The sequence below is a fragment of the Sus scrofa genome, chromosome 12 (genome assembly GCF_000003025.6).
Source record: "Sus scrofa isolate TJ Tabasco breed Duroc chromosome 12, Sscrofa11.1, whole genome shotgun sequence".
Taxonomy (NCBI): Eukaryota; Metazoa; Chordata; class Mammalia; order Artiodactyla; family Suidae; genus Sus; species Sus scrofa.
In genome coordinates, this window is record NC_010454.4 from 22,769,588 (window position 1) to 22,788,759 (window position 19,172).

Genomic DNA, 19,172 nt, shown 5'->3' on the forward strand with positions numbered 1-19,172 from the left:
CAGCCCATCTATTGGTTAATAAATACTTTCTTAGAAACAAAGCAATTACCTTTTCCCAAGTCCTTATCACCATCAACAGCATAAATATGTCCTGGGGTTATCATCTTCAGTCTGTCTTTTATTCCTCCCCTCACATCCAAACTATCATCAAGCTTTGCTAATGTTACTGACCCACTTCCTTTCTTCTCAACCCCCTTGTCCTCCCCTCAGGGCCTCACATCTGGACAAAAACAATAACATCCCAGCAAGCTTTCCTGCTTCCATGACCTAGTAGAGCTGCAAAAGTCAACGTCATATTCATCTCATGCTCTGCTCTGTCATCGCTCAACAAATCAAATTCAAATTCCTCATTCAGGCCAACGAGATTGCTCTCCAACCTCATTTCCTAATATTCCTTTCCCCCACTACCCGGACTACTCCATTCATGGCCCTCTGCACAAAACACACATAAATCCTAAGTTTTTCTGCCCGTGATCACTTTCCTTTCTTCTGTTCCATGTCTTCTGTCTTCATCACCTTCAGAGAACCTTTTCTGGTTAACACCAGTTTTTCTGATTATTTCTTTGCTTTGGCTCCCTCTGAACTATGTTACGACTTTATTTTGTAACCTGCATGAATATGACTTATAAATATCAAATCCCCACTTCCCCCCAGGTATAAGACTTGTCTCTCACTAGACCCAGAATCTTCCTAAAGATGGGACCCTCCCATAATCGTGCCCAGAAGTTGCCCTGTACTCAGGGGATGATAGAGCTAGTATTACTGGCTCCTCATGGAAGCAGCCCTCATGGTATTAACTCTTGAGATATCATATCAAACATCGACAAGAAATACAATCTTACTCCCAATGTCAATTTTCAGGCTGCCACCGGTCCTTATCAACATTGAACTTGGCACTCTTACCCCTTCCAAAATCACAAGTTGTTTCAAGACTTCGAAACGTGTTACAAAACAAAAACATAAAAAAAAAAAAAAGGCACAGTCATCAAAATTTTTTATCACCTCAATGCACAGTATATAAACACTAGTTTCATTGTAGACACCTCAGGATGAGAAGCCTCATTTCGTTGTTCCCCATTTCTAAAATTAATCCTATATTCTTAGGTCATGATCTGACTTTCTAGCATGCAAGTCAATCCCAGAGGCAACAGTAATCTTGTTTTCCACCAGACTTGCCTCTAGCCTATCTCTGACCATCACATTTTTGGAAGGTCCCTCAGAATAGAAAACTTATTCATGAGTCTCCCTCACTTTTTAGCAAGCACCTTAGATTAACCTCACTCTCAAATTTCCTCTAGTTTAGTCCTGTGTGATTAGACAGGAAAAAATGATCTGCTACCCTCTTTTATCTCCTACATATTGCTCAGGACAAGGATTTGCCTTGTATTCTTTCCATTCCTTAGCCTCAAGGTGTTAAATAATCAAGGTAACAAAAGCAAAGGTACTGTGGTACCTGACACATAGTAGGTTCCAGACAATGTTAGTTTCTCATTCTTTCCCTTCTTCCTCCCAACACGTTCTCAACCCCTCTGGGTCTGTTTTTTTCACCGGCTAATGACAGCACCGAACTAGACCAACTAGTGTCCTTTTGTAAGCTCTAACACTCTGTGACTCTGATTCACACGTTCTGGTTTGTTTGCTCTTCTGTGAGTCACCCTCACTTAGATCTAAAGTGAAGGGGAGAGGAATATTGGTTTCCTAAAACATGTAAAACCACTTGCAGAAGAGTTTTAAAACTCAAAAAACAATTTTTTAGCTTGATGCTCAATCATTGATGCTCGATGCTCTATCATTCCTGCCTTATTCCTGAAATACTCTTGAACCATGTAGAGAGCAATGCTAAGCAAAATGTTCTTGTATAAATTATTTGCCTAATATAACTGTCTTCATAGCATGCCCCAACTATAAAGGTAACCCTATCACTAACATTAATCAAGGGGACAGTTTGCTCTTTAATGGGGTCTCCTTGAAATGAATTGTGAAACTTTAAGGCATTTATCCCCCTTCACTACTCCATTAATTTTTCCTTCCACCCTTACATCCCTCTCTCTTCTTTATAAGCAATCATACACTGCCTCTTTCTGCAGTCCCACTAAGACTTCTCCAGTTCCCCCTTCTTTACATTTCCTTCTCATATTGCTTCATGTTATATGAGAACTTTTGGGAACTTAGAAGTTACCGAATTTCTAAAAGGGATCAGGCTCTCTAGGTCTCTAAAGCACCTTCTTTTCTCCAGGGTTAGAAGCATGAAAAATTGTATTAGCCTCGGTGGGGAGGTTATCTGTCTATAAGCTGATCCTTACCAAGGGTGTCCCTCGTGAAACACAGGAGGGGGAAGGATGCTCTCCTTGAGACAACCCCTCAGATAGGATCCTTAAACAAAGACAAGACATTCTCAAAACTCAAGCTCTGCTCTTGGCTTAGCTCTGACTGCTATATTGTAGCCTTTTTAAAGTCTCTCTGTGCTGCCTTCCTCAGAGATGTTTTGGCTTGGGTAAAATGTCTTTTATTCCTTTAGAACTACCAACATTATCTTCAGGCTACAATCCTGCCAGAGCAAAACATCCAAAACATCCAGCTATTTCCAGGTTCTAGGGAACCTATGTCTAAATGAATTAACTTCATGGCTTATACCCTCTCATTCCAGAGAAGCACAATGTGGCTGAGGACTGGGTATTGAGAAAACTTTGCTAACAATTACCCACCTAGAGAGTATTAAGAACTAACTGTATATCAGCCTCTCTCAGCCTTGAACTATTAATTCATTCTTGAGACAGAGATATGAGAACAATCCAGTGGTCAAGTATTTGGGCAACCTTGTGATTAATCACCAGGGCATCAAAGCAGCCCTCATCTGCTTTCTCATGGACAGGAGGGCCCTCTTCTCACCAAGCTTTACTTCCCATAGACACTATCTGCAACTGAGCTTAGAAATGACAGCAGCAAAATCAAGTGTCAGGATATGAGGGAAGAGGATGAAGTGAAAGTTGAGACTTTCCTAGACCAGTAAATCTCTTAGACTTCATGCAACATGAATTAAAAGCTCCTTTCCTTAGCAGTTAGCAATAAGAAAGTGATTTTGCTTTCTCTTTCAGTTCTCATCCCATAAATTGAGGAACTGGAATAGACATTTGTCTCCTGAATTTCTTCTCACCACCCTTCAAAACTATGAAGCAGCAAAACTCTAAATACCCTTCAGGGTTAAGCAATCAACCTCCCTGGCTCGACTAAAGCATGCGAGTAGTGAGTGGGGAGGAGAGAGAGAAATAGGAAATGAAGTAGATGGACAGGAGATGGAGAGATAGCTGCACATGGTGAGGAGTGATAAGAGTACCACCATTAATTTCTTCATATTTCCCCCAAAGCCTCTCAATCCTGGCTTGGAGTAAACTCTCACTTGAGAATACTCCTACGGCTATGGGAATACTGAAAGTGTTCCTATAAATGAGAGATGCCACACCTGGACAGTAAAATTAACCAAAGCGTCCAGGAGCGCTCACCCTGCCTCTTAGGACAATGAAGATTTAGCAATTCCACTTCTCCCTTGGAATGTCTGAATATTTACTCACTTGAGGAACTCCCCACTTCCACTTCCATTCCACTAGCCCTTCAGGATGACTAAGTTGTGAACAAAGTCACTCAATACCTAAAAAAAAAAAAAAGCCAAGCTATGGGGTAACCTTCAGTAACAACGAAATCCCAGTTCAGCACAAAGAACATTAACTGTTAACTTTCTTGAGGCTTTGACTTTACCATACAGTTAAGAATGCCTGTCTGGGAAAAGAAATTTAGGTACTGAACGGTAAAACAACCTTGAGTGTGATAGAGAAAAAAGTCCAGATTAGGTTAGGTCTTCAGTTTTCAGGCCCAGAATTGAAGACACACATTGCTATGAAGTGGAAAACAATATTCTCTAGAAGGTTGAAGTTCACACTCCTAGTCATGAATATATAAAGACTGGAAAACATTTTCCTTTCTCTGGAGGCTAACCAGAAACACAGGACTCCAGAAACACAGGAGCTCTCCATTCTCCTTCTGGATAAAGACATGATAGCCCACAGGCAATCATACTTAAAACTGTGGGGATTCAAAATCAAGCTGGCAACCCTCATCACCACCAGGTTTTGACTGGATTTCTTCCTAGCTTCCTTGTTCTGGTGTACCCCTTGTATGATTGTTTACCCTGCTCACAACTTCCTGGTACCTACTTCCCTTCTTCCTTTGTCTCCAGATGCATTTTTCCTGTTCTCTACCTACTTATGTCATATCTAGCAGGATTGCAGCACATACTACAAGGGAACGTTTAGTCCTCATTTTCTTAAACCATGAAAGAGAAGGGACATTTTCTCCTCACGTGGAGACAAGAAAAATACCAACAGAGCTAGGAAGACTAAGCCGAGCCCATGCTGACCCTACTCATGGCAACAGGAAGTGGTGTAGGGGTGAGGGTTTCTGATTTAAGGGACTAGCTTTTATTCTAACCAGCCTCTTACCAACTTCTCTTGACGACAGTTGAGCTCAAACCCACTTACCTCTCCTTTCAGGAGGAGTCAGGGTACATGAAGCTCAACTCTTTTGATGGCCTGACACCATCATTACTTTTGTGCAGCTGCTTTCTACTTTAAAAAATCACATGGCTTCCCCCAACTCTTTATTATCTAATTCTTAGTCTAGGGTTTTGAAGCACCTCTTCAAACCCTGAAAACTTTTGTTTTTGGTAGTTTATGAGTCTATAGAGATTCTAAGACAAAGAACCCCTAAGATAAAGTGGAGGAAAAATGCCCTTCATACGTAATTAGATCTGTTCAAAGGGTACAGATTAAGAAGTAAATGCAATGGAGCAAGAGTGGTATAGTAACAGGAAATATTTAATTTTCCAATCTCCACTTTCCATTTTTATAAACTGAAAGAAAAAATTTAATATATTACAAAATATCTGTACATAGACAAGGTAAAACCTGATGGGGAGCAAAAACGAGAGAGAAAGGAATACAGTGTCAGGAACCTAAATCAGGGAGAATGAGGTGGCAACTGACACTTTTCTGATGCAGCATTCTCTCTCAAAACCTGCTGGTAACCATTTTAGTACTGTAACTATATATGCATATTAAACACACACACACACACACACACACACACACACACAAAGCGGTTGGGTGATGTCTATAGCATAAACTAACAGAAGTCCTACTTACAAATTTGTGCTAACTGCCCTGCTTTTAAATGTATAAATCTGATACAGTTTTCAAGTCCCTATTTCTATCGATAGTTGAAGAAAAACCTAAGGAAACTGTGTCAAGCAAAGTGGTTTTCAAAACCACAAAAATGATAATGGTCAAAGCGTTTTTGCCTCTCATTCATGAACAGAATCAGATTCCTCATCTGATCAAAATAATGTATTTAATTAAAACAAACCAAACCAAAACCATAACCACTTTTGAATATAGTTGGGTTTGTAATTTCCTAGCTGTCCAGTAGAAATTCTGCCAAACTTTTACTTTCATCACATTTACGGGTAACACAGCTGAAAAATTAACAAATACCTTTCTTCCTCCACACAGATTCCAGGATATTTGAGTTTCTGTCCCTCTGCTTTTAGAAATGGTCAAAATCACCAACTTTTTTTTTTTCTTTTTAGACTCCCAAAATGGGGGTGGGGGATGGGATGGGATCACACATAAACACACACACACACACATTCACCCTTTTCCCCAGTAGTAGGGATGGGGAAAGGAGACTTAAGTATATTATTTAGAATATTTGGCATAATTAAAAATATGCAGTGGGGAGGAAAAAACATTATTGATGACTGCTGATAACCAAAATACAATTAAAATATATAATTTTATTCATATTTGATGGGAAACCAATTTTTTTTTCACTAGATACTTTCGAAAGTATCCCAGGCTTGAGTTCTTTAATCAAAAATGGGAGAGTGGGGCCCAATGCCTCAAATCAAATATTCTAAAATACAAAGGCCCATGTCTGAGGACTAAGACAGTCAACAGACAAAAGGTTCAGATGAACTTTAATGCAATTTACCAACAGCATGTCAGTGAGCCTAGCAAATCTAATTGGACACACTGGTATAAAAAGCCATCAATGCCAAAATGGCTAGAAGGTTCTCTTTTTAATCAATGTTTGGCCCTGAGGGCAAGGCCAGACCAAAACCCAGAGAATAAAGAAATACACACACCAGATATCTGCCTATTTTTATAACAGGGGAAAATAATCTTCATGTAAGTACCAGAAGAGGGGTTCTTCTTTCATTTCTTTAAAGTTTTGTTTTCTGTTTTATTAATGCACCTCTCTCTTAAAAGTAGTGTTTATTTTTTAATATAAGAACTTGGCATTGAAACATGAAACTTTGAGTTCAAAACTATTCTCCAAAATGCTGAAGCGTATCTATCTTCTCTTTGTAAAAGGGAGCTAACCTACATTTCACAAAGGTCTAAGTCTGTGCAGGTAATTTATAGAAATGTGTATGTTTTTAAAACACATTACATGCTGGTACTCACACAGAACTGGAAGCCAAAATGAGAAGCCCATGTTATCCCCCCCTTGAAAACCTTTCCCTCCTCCATTTTTTGTTTATAGTAAGGCAAAATTCTTGCCATGCAATTCATAATTTAACCCCCTTTATCGAAAATCAAAATCAAAACCAAATCCCTCTGGAGGAAAATTCCTAAAAGAATTGGCAGGATATACATGCTGAGATGTGTATATGTCAATACTGTTCTTTCTTATAGTCTGCTCTTTTAAAATTATTTTTTAAAAAAGGTCTTAGGTAGTGATACATCTTCAGAAAAATATCCACCCTAAACTAAGTTACATTTCCATGTATTTTCAGGATGTATTTTTTTCTTTGACAATATTACAATGCTCTGTTTAAAAGTTTTTTTTTTGACAAAAATATATGTGTAAACAGTATGCTAACTGTTCTTACTAGCCCTCTAGGTATGGAGGCATCATCTCTAACCCTAGCTCAGCAGCAATGTCCTAGGCTATCTGCATTTATAAATCAACTTCACCACTCCAACATGGTTTAAAAAAAAATTTTTTTTTAGAATTGAAGAGTTACAGAGAACAATATAGGAGTTTGAATTTCCTTTCCTTTATTTCAAAAAAAAGTAAAGAATTATCCCAGGTTCTTGGGCATCTCGACAATTTTTTTCCAAACAAATGCCTCAAAAAGAGAGAGACAGAGAGAGAAAGAGCAAACTCTATAAAGATAGGGGTAAAAAAATTAAGGGATAGGGTAAAGTCCACCTACTTGCCCAAGAATGCTACTTTCTACAACCTGCTTCATGTGCAGGGAAAGGGGGCATGTCTTTTCTCAAAGTGGAGCAAACTTTAAGGATGAGCAATTTATTTGGAAAAAAAAAAGGTATGTTCAAGATGCTCAATGGGGGGAAAAAGAGTTCACTTGAAAGCAAAAATGTGAGATGGTGGAGAGGAAGGAAACATTTATTTAAATCAGCCAGTCACTCTGTTTCCCTTATAACAAAAGCCTAAGAGCAGCTCAAATTTTGTGAACACTATTCTCTAAAAAAACAAAAAAACCCACTAAATTCAAAAGTAAGAAACCATTAAAATAAAAAACTCACAAATCCAAAACTTTAAAAACCTATGGAGAGCTTCTCCTGAGCCATCTCAAAATTTAAACTGTTCTCTTCTGCTGCTGCTCAAGAAGCACAGGCTATGAACTAATAAAACATTTACTTTTCAATTTAATGACCCTCTTCATATTCTCTACTTATATTTACTAGGCAGAGTTGAAGTAGATGTTCTGGCTATGGCCCATCTGGGGGAAGTGGTGCCAACATCACTATTTTATAAGTCGCCTGCTAGTAGCAAGTGAGCAAGGAATACAACAGACAGCTTTGCAATAGCCAAATGCAGATGATTACCTCGCTCTGGCAAATGATTTCATTAAAGGTTCAGAGGACTGGATGGAAGGATGGACAGGGAAGGAATCTTTCAGGACACTGAAGTCTCTGGGTTAGTAAGGAACTCCTCTCCCTCTTCCCCCTCTTGGAGGGACTCTTGTAGGCCCCCGATAGAGTTTTCCATAAGCAGAAGACTGAGCTGGGGCCCCCCAATTAAGGCCTGCTCCTGAACTGCTGGCCCCAGTAGTTCCTGGCCCCAGCTCCCCATAGTTTTGCAATTTGGTCTCTGCATGTACCACAGAGTTGCTGCTTCCCTCAGCCTTCAGGAATGGTTGCCCGACCACCGAGTGTAATGCTAAGGGGACCCTGGCAAAACGGAGGTCCTGGTCCCCTGGGAACTGCACTGACCCTGTGCCCTGGTAACTGCTGGACTCCCCAAGGTGGCTCACAGAGCCGGAGAAGGTCCTGTTCTTCACCAGGGTCTGGGCCAAGGATTCTGTCAAGGCTGGACCAGAGTTGCGTTCATCAGTGTCAGTGGCACTGAACCCTGTTTCAGGCCCATCAGTGTTTCCGTAAGTCCTGGTGGGATGGGGTCGGGTGGAGTAATCCATTGGTCTCAAGGCCTGGTGCTCATGTGGCAGGTGGCCAGGAGGCTCTGCTTCAGGCTGGGATAAAAGTTGCAGCAAGGCGGCTGTCACAGCTGGGTTCAACTCCTGGGGGGCGCTGGAAAGATCGCCTTCAACCAGAGGGGGTGGAGGTGGCGGCGGTGGAGGTCCGGGGGGCTCAGGGGGCCTCTTCTCTGGTGGAAGAATGTGAGGAGGACATGCTGTGGAAGGGTTACTTCTTTTAAACACCATCTTAAAAATCACATGTGATTATAAACACAAACACACACACACACACCAACACACACTGCCCAACACAAATACCAATACAAGTAACCAAATATATATAAAGAATAAAACTTTGGGATCAGGAAATCGCAATTTATAAATAAAATCAAGTGATTAAAACAGTTGCATTCTAGATCTAACAGCTTGTGTAAAAAGATCGTATGTTTCAAATGATTATCCTGATTTCCTCCATTTCCTTCCTTAAGGAACCGTTCTAATACGTAGGCAGTTGGCAGCCTCCCCACCCTTTTTTGCTGTTGGATCAAAACATTAATGAAAATAAAGTAGAAAGAAGGAAGATGAGAGGGAACAATACATATGCTGTGGTCACATTTCTAGGACATAATCTTGCTGTACAACAGGAGACCTTGTGTGGACTTAGCTAACACATTTTACAGAATGTTTGATGATAGAAGGTTAACACCTGAAACAGAACTTAATGTACAGGAGAGATGAAATAAAGTAAAAACTTTTCATTACCGTCGTGTATAAATATACACTTGCTTCTTCAAACTTTAGTCCCTTCTCCTCATAATCACATTCTGAAGAAAATGATATTAACCACCATACTGTCATTCAGCTTCCTATGTTACAGTAATTATAAAAAATCACTATAGCAATGTCATGCAGAATGGGCTGTTGATAAACATTTGTTTATCTTGCAGACCTTGACAAGAAGTGAGTATTTAGAAAAGTACTGAACTAATACTATACTCTGACATTCCAAAGATCTTTCTAGAACCACTCCCTGGATTTTTCATCCCCCACTGCTGGATTAATTTGCCTAACCATGGTAATCACTGTCTGATAATGAACTCCTGCCAAGGCAAGAGATTAGAAATGTAAAGTGGTGTGAGTCTGAGGACATATAAAACCAAGTACAGTCAGAACTGTGCCCTTAGAGATTTGGGAGTCATCCTGCTGAAGAAAAGGTTTAAAGTTTTTGATATCTTCCAAATGATTGATTTTTGTTCCCTATGGAAAAGGTTTTTTGTTTTGTTTTCTTTTGTTTTGTTTTCGGGCTGCACTCTTGGCATATGGAGGTTCCCAGGCTAGGGGTTGAATCAGAGCTGCAGCCACCAGCCTACACCACAGCCACAACCACGCCAGATCCGAGCCACATCCTCCACCTACGCTGCAGCTTGCAGCAACCCACTGAGAGAGGCCAGGGATCAAACCCTCATCCCTCATGGATACTAGTTGGGTTCTTAACCTGCTGAGCCACAATGGGAACTCCTGGAAACATATTTTTAAATGTCCATATCATCAATTCTTTATTATTTCAACTAGTGAGTGATATGAAAGTCATTACTCAGGCAAGCCAAAAATAGTTTTTATAGTTATAATTAGGTATTTTGGTAGCATATTTACCACAATTGTATTTTACAAAGACAGTAAGTAAAGTATGCCCTTAGGGTACAGTTGAAAGAACTTTGAAAACACTACAAAACTGTTGTGCAGTGGGAATATAAGGTCAGGTGCTATACATATAATACAGATAAACAGTCCCGATTTGCCTGGGACTGAGGGGGTTCCCAGGTTGCTAACTTTCAGTTTTAAAACCAGGACAGTACAGGGACAAGTTGGTTATCCTACATATAGTACCCACCCAAGTTAATTGTTAAGATTAGCTGGCTGACTAGGTGGTAGTGAAAACTAAATTAAAGGACAAAAAAATTAGCTATAGAAAATTCACAATTTGAAAAGTCGACAGCCTAAAAAAGGAGGCCTAACTGGACTACAAACATTTATAGATTTCAAACTTTTTGCTGTCAATACTACATATCTCACTACATAAGAACATCACAGTACCAATTATTTTTAAAAAGTATTTTTGGACTATACATGAAATGAAACATCAGGTTTTTTTTTCATACTGAAGGCAAACAACTTCCAGCTATACTACTTTTCATATTTAAACTTTGCTTTTTTAAATAAATAGTCTAGTTGTGTTTCAACAGAACTAATTCTTGAGCTCAAATTCTTTCACATGTTATGAGGATGAAAACTATTTCAAAAATAGCAAAGGCAGATGGGTTGTAAAGAACTATTAAAGGTTAATAAAACATCTTAAGAGAATTAAAAATAAAGATCACATTAAAAAAACATATTGTTATAAGATTCAAAGTGTTAACAATATTGCCAATCCTTAACAGTCTGTACCAATGTCAGGAGGTATTAATCAAATGTACAAATAACTTAAAAACTTCATTTTACTCATTAAATTTCAACCATTACCCTTTTCCCAGTCAAGTATAGAGTAGCTAAATAGTAGCCAAAGTGATAGATTTTTTTTTACCTTCTCTGGCTTACTCAGTCTGCCCTCTGGTGGAAGTGCTAATGAACAATAAAATGGCCAAATGAGAGGTAGCAGGGGAGGGAAACAAAAACAGGAGAGATACCAACTGGATAATCCAAAAGTGACTGTAATAATTAGGAATGGCATTTTTAGTCTCCTCTGAAAAGTAAAATCCAACAATTTCTGGGCATGAGCCAGGCCTTAATTTTAGTTCAATCTCACCATTTGGCTAATAGCTTGTTGGCTCAATTATTGGGTAAATTTCTTTCAGTCACTCTGCTATTTAATTTGAACCAGTTCTTTCAGATACTGTGACTATAGCTGAGTTTTTTTTCTGCTGGGGGTAGGTGGTGGTGTGGTGGGGGAGGGTATGAGAGACGAGATAAAGAGGCCTGCTTTAATTCTAGATTTGCTTTCTCTGTTATTCCATGTCCTAGAGTCTTTCTTAAAAACAACTGGAACTGTTATGACAGAATAGCAAAGTGAATCAAGAAATACATTAAAAAGAAACACATTAAGTACAGGAATTCTAGCTCTGCCTTTGTCAACAGTATGGTTCCAGCAGTGGGACAATCAGCAGGCTTACTAAAACTCCTTGGATTGCAGTTTCTCTATCTATATAAAGTAAGGGTGTTAATTTTATTTGTCACCTTCCAGTTTTTAAACTTTACATATGATAACTCACTTATATACTTGACACCATACCAGTGGAAATAAGATATACTCCTCTCTACACCATCCCATATGAAATGTGAATGCAACACTCTAAAAGGTGAAGGTTAGTGTACCCCATCAGTCCTTGTACCTCTTCTCATCCCCCAAATTCATGGGGTCTTCATGAACCGCAAAAATTTCCAAGGATTTGAAAATACTTTCAGATAAGTAAAGATTTTGCAAGTAAAGACTGTGAATCAGAACTGATTAGAATACTGAAACTTCTTTTCCTTTTAATAAATTGCATGCTGTGGTCAGGTGAGATCAAGGTATACATATTTCCTTTTTTAAGATTTTTCCTTATATATAATGCTCAATTCTTAATCTAGGGTCCATTTAGTTATCTCTTTCAGGAACAGAGATTCAAAGGAATCATTTTTACATGCTATTTTTTTGGAAAGGAAATGTATGGTGTTAATAATCTACTTGGGAAATCTTCTCAAATTATTCTTCAGGAGATTAACAATGACATTTTATTAGAGCTTTCTTGACTATCTTTCCAGCAAAACTCTGGTATCCGACATCCACTACACTAGAGTACAACTGCTTATTTGTACAATCTGATAACGATTTTTGTTTGGAAGGCAGATTTTCAAGTGCTAGTATACTAGTTGGCCACGACACACACAGTGGTTCAAGATGCATCACTAGTACTGTTGTGGATTCCTTGGGTGAGAACACAGGGACTTTACTTACCTACCTCCTAGGAAATGGAAAAATGGAAAAACGATCAGTATATGAAAGGTGCTTTGAGAAGCTTCGAAATTTATATAAAAGAAGCTGGGCAAGAAACATATCACTTGGTGCTATGTTCTCCTGTAGACTAGGTTACAGAAAAACTGAAACTGAGGCCACTGATGTGAAAAAGAAAATGTTAGAGATTTGTAAGAGGATCAACAGCACCTGAGCTCAGTGAGATTCATGACCGGTCTGTTTACCTGCTGCCTCCTCCTGTGGCATTGTGGGAGTTCTTCGGGGCCCCTGTGGCCCACTGTTCTTGTTGTCACTGTTGTTTTCCTCCAGGTTGCCTGCTGGCTCCTGGGTTTTCATCAGTTGACCCAAGAGAACTGCCAACATATTCTGCATGTCAGCTGGTGTGCTTGAAGCTTCAGGGGTTGTCTGTTCTGCTGAAGGCTGGACCACTGGGGCAGGGGGTGCCTCCTTTAAAGACTCCTCTGGGACTATGGACTCTGAGTCCTGCTGCTGGGAAGCAGCTTCCGTTAGGGCACTGATAGACTGGTTCAGGGCCTCCAGCTGCTGTTGTATCTCTGGGTTGGAGTGGATGTTAAGCAGCTGTGCCATTTGAGGAATGCTCAGGTCGGTTTGGCTCTGCAGCAGGTTTAATAACACTGCCAATTCGCTTTGATTCAACTGCTGTGTGATGTCACCAAGGCCTGTGGAGAGACAGTGAAGCCAATCAAAGGATGAGGCAGGGTAAGGACCTTTGCCTTCTTCAGCTGGCAACAGCAACTTGCAATATCCAAAGAATGAAGCTTCATTTTGAATGTCTCATTTCTCATGCCTCAAACTGTCGAGACATATTTGTTATACTTTATATTTTCACTTAAAAATACAGGGACTAATTAAAACATATCTCTGTATTGTGAGTAAAAGCAATTTCATTTTATCTCTATTCTTCGAGGTCAGTGATTTTCAACCCTTACTATACATCAGAATAGGAAAGATTTTTTTTTTTCTTTTTAGGCTGCACCTGCAGCACATGGAAGTTCCCTGGCAAGGGACTGAACCTGAGCCACAGCAGCAACCCAAGCCACTGCAGTGACAACACTAGATCCTTAACCTACTGAACCAAAAGAGAACTCCAGGAGATATTTTAAAATTCAGAAGCCTCAGGTCCCATCCTAGAGATGTGACAACTGTCCTGGGGGTGTTTATGTTTAAAGTTTCTTAGATGATCCTAATGTACAGCCAGCACTGAAAACCACTGTTGTAAATGGACAAGCACAGAGAAGTGAGCCAAGGAAAGCACAGCTGTAGTTCAGAAAAAATTGCTGTACCAGAGAAGAATTCCTTTGTTATTTATAATTCATTATTACACAGTTTCAGATATATTTAGATCAAATAACAGTCTACAGAACTAACTACATTTAGCAATTGAGATTTAACATGATAAAATTCTAAGAAGGTCTTAACCAAATCTAACATAAACAGGGCTCCAAATTATGTGGGTAAACTAATCTTGAATTTGGATTACCTAATTCGCTGATATATATACCACATGTCCAAGTGAGATATGGTATTCAGAAAGGGAAAATAATCTATTGTAAAATTTCTAGATTACACATACAAAACTGGTTTAAATCCTTCTCTTCATATTGAGGACATCAACCTCTTTATTCATGCTTTAGTGGCTAAAAACTAAAACACACATCACACAAATCCTTGCATTTGACCTTCAAAACCGTCCAAGTGCTTAATAAAAGCACAAAGGCTCCATCCCAGCACTGACCTATTGCATCCCCAGCCCCAGGCTCCATCTTGCCAGGAGCAGGCTGAGGTGGTGCTGGGCTGCTGTTCTTCACAGGCTCAGCACTTGTCCCTGAGATAGTTTCTTTTCGAGAGGCTTTAGGTGGAGGTGGCTCTTCGACCAATACACCACTTTGTCGCTGCCGTCGCCTTTTCTTACTCCATAATTCATGGCAATCCTGCCAGTGGGGTAGGCTGGAGAAAGACAAAATCAAAGCAGAAAGGTGTTTGGGAATGCAGTAGTGAGTGAATGGAGCAAACACAGATTAAAATGGAAAGGCAAAGAGCAAGGGGAAATGGAAAGGATAAAGAAAACGTAAAAATAACCAGAAAAGTTAGTAAATAAATTGTAGCACTGTAAACCGTATTGTGGCATGTAGTAGTCTGAGAAAATAAAAATCCAAAAGCCCAAAGGATTTCTTTCTACTGTGAGAAATGAGGATCTTGGAAGTTCCCTTGTAGTACAGGGGGTTAAGGATTTGGTGTGCCAGAGCTTGGTGTAGGCAGCAACTGCGGTGTTCAGTCAATCCCTGGGCCCATGGAACTTCCACCTGCCAAAGGTATGGCCAAAAGACAAACAAAAAAACCCCACAAAGCTCGGAATTCCTATGGTGGTGCAGTGGTAACAAAACCCAACTAGTATCCATGAGGACTCGGGTTCACTCCCTGGCCTTGTGCAGTGGGTTAAGGACTGGTTCGGATCTGGTGGAGTTGTGGCTGTGGTGTAGGCCAGCGGCTACAGCTCCGAGTTGACCCCTAGCCTGGGAACTTCCATATGCCACTGGTACGGCCCTAAAAAGACAAAATAAAAACAAAAAACAAAAACTCTCCACCTGCCCCCCCCAAAAAATAAATGAGGATCTTGCTAATACCAGAGACACACCTGCTATATAAATGTCCATATTCCAGTCAAATAGTTAAGTTATAATTGTTCTTGCTTGGCATAACAAGAATAAAAGAGACCTTTGCTGGTCGAGTTTCAGTTGGGAATAAATAGGACAGAGATGACTGCCTTGTTAGTATCTACAAAAAGTCCAAACAAAGTGATAATTTAAATCTTGGAACTAAATATGCTTATCATTAAATCGTCTCTGTATGAAATCAATTTATGTGTTACTGAGTCTGTGAAGACCACAAAACCGATTTCTTTCTTCTTTATGCCACTAATTTCCAAGACTGAGTATTTTAATTTGTGGGGTTTGTTTTAATACATTTCCAGACTTTCTTATACTCAATAATGCAAGTAACTCCAATGGGTCTAACTCTACTACAATAAAGATTACCACAGTCAAAAGTTTCCAGTTTTTACTAAAAAGCTTATGTATTTCAACATATCAAAATTCAAATACAATAAATGAATCTGGATATTTCTCTGGATTACCAGATTGGTACTTACTACCTGTTCATGTACTAACATCCCAAACACTTAAGAAACAGTGTTTCTCTAAGAGACATCCCGAAACTCTTGACATGAAATCTATAATGCTATGCGACAGTCAAAAACTTTTTTTTTTTTGTCTTTTTACCTTTTCTAGGGCCGCTCCCGTGGCATATGGAGGTTCCCAGGCTAGGGGATCAAATCGGAGCTGCAGCCACCGGCCTACACCAGAGCCACAGCAACGTGGGATCCGAGCTGCGTCTGCGACCTACACCACAGCTCACGGCAACGTCAGATCCTTAACCCACTGAGCAAGGCCAGGGATCAAACCTGCAACCTCATGGTTCCTAGTCGGATTCGTTAACCACTACGCCACAACAGGAACTCCAGCGACAGTCAAAAACTTTTTATCTGAGGGTTCCCGTCGTGGCTCAGTGGGTTATGAACCCGACTTAGCATCCAAGAGAACGAAGGTTTGATCCCTGGCCTTGGTTAGTGGGTTAAAGATCCAGTACTGCTGTGTGCTGCGGTGTAGGTCACAGACACAGCACAGAACCCAAGTTGCTATGGCTGTGGCATAAGCGAGCAGCTGCAGCTTTGATTCAACCCCTAGCCTGGGAATTTCCACATGCCAGGGGTGCAGCCTAAAAAGACCAAAACAAAAAATAAAACAAAAAAGCCCCCCAACTTTTTATCTGTCAAAATGTGAGATGTGAGTATAGAACCTCTGAGGATCCTATACAATACAGGAAATTCATAAGATTCTGATGGAAGACATATTCAAAGACCATATTTTCTGTGTCAAAATTCAGGACATATGACCTGACAATGAGAAAAACTATTTAAAACTAGGACTGTTCTTACCAGTGTGAGATATACATGGTCACCACAGATACAGGGAATTAAAGAAGTTTAAATGGTTATGAGCAAAAACTAGGAGGAATACTTTCAGAGAGGCTGTATGGGGCAATATGTTGGGGGATCCAAGAACAAAAGAAGATAGCCTGAGTACAATTATGACAAATATCGTATCTAAATCTATTTCTTGTTTAAAAAGAAATCAGGAGTTCCTGTCATGGCTCAGCAGTAGCGAACCCAACTAGGATCCACAAGGACTCAGGTTCAATCCTTGGCCTTAATCAGTGGGTTAAGGATCCGGCATTGCTGTGAGTTGTGGTATAGGTTGCAGATGCGGCTCAGATTCCACTGGCTGTAGCTGTGGAGTAGGTCAGCAGCTATAGCTCCAATTCGACCCCTAGCCTGGGAACTTCCACATGCTTCAGGTGCAGCCCTAAAAAACAAAATAACACACACACAAAAAAAAAAAAAAAAAAAAAAAGAAAAAAGAAAGAAAAAAATCGCAGGAGTTCCTATTGTGGCTCGGCAGTTCCCATCAAATCAGACTTGTATCCATGAGGATGCAGGCTCAATTCCTGGCCTTACTTGTGGGTTAAGTGCCATAAGCTGTGGCGTAGGTTGCAGACGTGGCTGGGATACTGCATTGCTGTGGCTGTGGCTGGTAGCTGCAGCTCCAATTGGACTCCTAGCCTGGGAATTTCCATATGCCTTTAGTGTAGCCCTAAAAAAAAAAAAAAAAAAAGCAATAAACTTCCCCCCCACCCCATTTTTGGTCGCCCTGCAGCATATAGTTCCTGGTCCGGGGATCAGACCTGAGCCATAGTTGTGACCCTCACCACAGCTGTGGCAATGGCAGATCATTTTTACCCACTGCACCACGATGGGAACGCCACTGCAGTTCCTTTTTTTTAAAAAAAACTAGGAGTTCCCATCTTGGCGCAGCAGAAACAAATCCGACTAGGAACCATGAGGTTGTAGGTTTGATCCCTGGCCCTGCTCAGTGGGTTAAGGATCTGGCGTTGCCGTGAGCTGTCGTGTAGGTTGCAGACGAAGCTAGGATCTGGTGTTGCTGTGGCTCTGGCATAGGCTGGCAGCAACAGCTTCCATCAGATCCCTAGCCGGGGAACCTCCCTATGCCATGGGTGTGGCCCTAAAAAGACACAAAGACAAAAAAAACACAACTATTACTGGGATAGACCATGATGGAAAAGAATATAATAAAAGAGTGTGGGAGTTCCTGCTGTGGCGCTGTAGCGAAATGGGATCAACAGCATCCTGGGAGCACTGGGACAAAGGTGTGATCCCTGGCCTGGCAGTGGGTTAAGGATTCAGCATCGCTGCAGCTATGCTGAAGTTGCAGCTGTGGCCTCAGATTTTATCCCTGGCCCAGCAACTCCATATGCCGTGGGGCAGCCAAAAAAAAAAGTGTGCGAGTGTTGTATCACTGGGTCACTTTGCTATACGGCAGAAACTGGCACAAAATTGTAAATCAACTACACTTTAATTAAAAAATACATTAAAAAAAAAAGGCATCTAAGAGTTAAGAAACCAAAAACCTATTATTTTGAGTTTCTCATCTCCTGAGGCCTACATGGTTTAAGGTCCAGCACTTACTCTGGAGGATCCATTTTGCTGAGCTCGACATCTTTAAGGAAGTCACTCTGTAGGGTCTGTTCAGCTGTACAACGTTTGCTAGGATCTAGTGTCAGCATGTGGTCCAGTAAATCAAGTGCTGCTGAAGGAATGCTGTGGAAAGGAAGAGAGAAACAAGTTCACAATGACCCACAATGACCCCACAGTTCTTTTTTTTTTTCTCTTTCTTCCTTTCACTTTCGGCCACCTCAAGGTATATGGAGTTCCCAGGCCAGGGATCAGACCCAAGCCGAAGTCACAACCTAAGCTGCAGCTGTGGCAATGCTGGATCCTTAACCACTGTGCTGGGATGGAGACTGACCCGGCATCCCAGTGCTCCTAAGACATTGTCAATCCCATTGTGCCACAGCAGGAACTCCAACCCCACGGTTCTTAAACATGCAACCTTGTGTCAAAGGCCTCTGAATTTCCAACTCCATTTAAAACTATGGGAAGGGAGCTGGAACCTGGCTAAACAAGCAAGCAAATCTGCTTCTCACACAGGATTCAAGAAATACAATAATACAGGTAGAAAACATCAAGCCAGAACTTTCATTCTCTTTTTGTCTTAGAAAAATCAAAAGGACCATGAGAAAACTTACATACTGTTCAAAATAAAATGGTTTTCTATCATCTGAAGCCTTCGTATGAGAAAACTCTAAAAGGGCTATGATAAAACTCACACTGCTCAAAAATAAAATGTTTTCCTATGATATTTTGCCATAATAATTGGGACAACAGTAACTCCCCAGGATAGGAAAAGGCCAAGACCAAACAACAGCCAAACACAGAAACTAGATATACATATAGGTCAAGCTCACAAAGAGAATTCTTCTCGTAGGCGCCTTCTATACTGCTTCTTCGGTTTCATTGTATTGAAATAGGGCAGCTTGATAACATCAGGCCACACAGCTGGACAAGGGCTACCACAGAGTCGACTGAAAACAAAGCAAAAAGCAAGAACAAGGAAGTGAGTGAGTCAGTGTCATAAATTCTGGAGATTCTGGAAGCAGAACTTATTA

General features: G+C 40.5%; 1 protein-coding gene across 21 annotated transcripts in view; it reads right to left on the reverse strand.

Moving 5' to 3' along the window:
* The window catches only part of CDK12 (cyclin dependent kinase 12), a 76,033-nt gene that overhangs the window by 14,223 nt on the left and 42,638 nt on the right, over positions 1-19,172 (reverse strand). For 7 of the 21 annotated variants that reach the window (XR_002337130.1, XR_002337133.1, XR_002337132.1 and 4 more), the window contains exons 10-14: positions 18,972-19,088; positions 18,133-18,264; positions 14,266-14,477; positions 12,734-13,189; positions 8,298-8,688 (exon numbers count right to left, since the gene is read on the reverse strand). Coding sequence is in view for 7 of the 21 variants with exons in the window: in XM_021067052.1 (XP_020922711.1) it covers positions 8,298-8,688; positions 12,734-13,189; positions 14,266-14,477; positions 18,133-18,264; positions 18,972-19,088 (1,308 nt within the window). In the remaining 14 variants the exon portion in view is untranslated. Of the gene's footprint in view, positions 1-5,825; positions 8,716-12,733; positions 13,190-14,265; positions 14,478-18,132; positions 18,265-18,971; positions 19,089-19,172 lie in introns of those variants that run through there. The other 14 variants (XR_002337137.1, XR_002337136.1, XR_002337135.1 and 11 more) reach the window with 4 other exon arrangements.